At 62.8% G+C, this 1,031-nt stretch overlaps 1 protein-coding gene across 1 annotated transcript in view; it reads right to left on the reverse strand.

The window, feature by feature from the left end:
• The window catches only part of PRSS16 (serine protease 16), an 8,310-nt gene extending 7,279 nt beyond the window's left edge, over positions 1-1,031 (reverse strand). The window contains exons 1-2 of the mRNA XM_077765763.1: positions 947-1,031; positions 730-872 (exon numbers count right to left, since the gene is read on the reverse strand). Of these exons, the coding sequence (XP_077621889.1) occupies positions 730-872; positions 947-1,031 (228 nt within the window). The remainder of the gene's footprint in view (positions 1-729; positions 873-946) is intronic.

Genomic DNA, 1,031 nt, shown 5'->3' on the forward strand with positions numbered 1-1,031 from the left:
TGTGCCGCGGCGGGGGGGGGGGGGGAAGGTTAGGACTGAGAGTTGTGACCTGTCCTTATTCCCAGTTCATTGCGGTCTCTCTCCCTTATGGGTCTTTCTTTAGATATTACTAGTATGTGAAACCGGCTTGTCTGGCTATGTGTTCTTTTCCCTCCTGTTTGTCTCCTCAGCTGGAACCTAAGGTCTGTAAAAGCAGACAGTTCATCAGCTTTTTCACTCTGTGTCTACAGGGTCCAGGGTAGTGGCCAGCAGTGGGGGGCACTTGCTCTGCACGGAAATACTAAGCGTAGAGTGCGTCGTGAGTGCAGATGATTGGGAAGCAGGGCCTGGGTGCGCTGACCTGGCGCACTGAGCACAGAGGAAGTGTGGGAAACGGTGGTTTGTCCATTCATTCGTTAGGTCCCTTCCAGTTTCTGTTCTGAGGCAGGTCTGGTTCCAAAGCCGGTGCGCATTTCTGCTAAGTAGTGAGCCCTACGTGTTGGTGGGGGATTTGCTGTTCAATCTGAAGGCCACGGAGAAGGGGGTCACCTCCGCGCCTGAGGGACAGGGAAGCGGAGGCTGGGGAAGGAGAGGGGGGCGCGGGCGGTCAAGGGCACAGTAAGGACCAGAGGGCTGACTGGGGGCCGCAGGGGCACAAGATGAGTCCGGGGCCCAGAGACGGGACACTGAGAAGAAAGCAGCAATTCCCCCCCCCCCCGCACCCTCCCCCCCGGCCCTGCCCGGCCTCACCTGCAAGAACGATCTCGGGTCGGACGTGTTGAAGGGGTCCAGGGGCTGCTGCAGCCAGCCTTGTTTTGGGGGGGGCACCGCACGCGGGCCTGAGCCCTCCCGAGACCGCTGGATGTGCTCAGCCAGGCGCCTGAGCAGGGGGGCTGCGGGACACCGAGGGCGAAGGAGTCAGCCGGGCCCCCGCAGGAGCCCCTGCCTGTGCCCTGCCTCTTCCTACCTGGAGCGGAGGACCCCCAGACGGCGGACCCCCAGAGGGCGAGCAGGAGCAGGGGCCCCAGCGGCGGGGCAGGCCCGCAGGCCAT

The sequence above is a fragment of the Crocuta crocuta genome, unplaced genomic scaffold (genome assembly GCF_008692635.1).
Source record: "Crocuta crocuta isolate KB4526 unplaced genomic scaffold, BGI_CrCroc_1.0 scaffold811, whole genome shotgun sequence".
NCBI classification, from domain to species: Eukaryota; Metazoa; Chordata; class Mammalia; order Carnivora; family Hyaenidae; genus Crocuta; species Crocuta crocuta.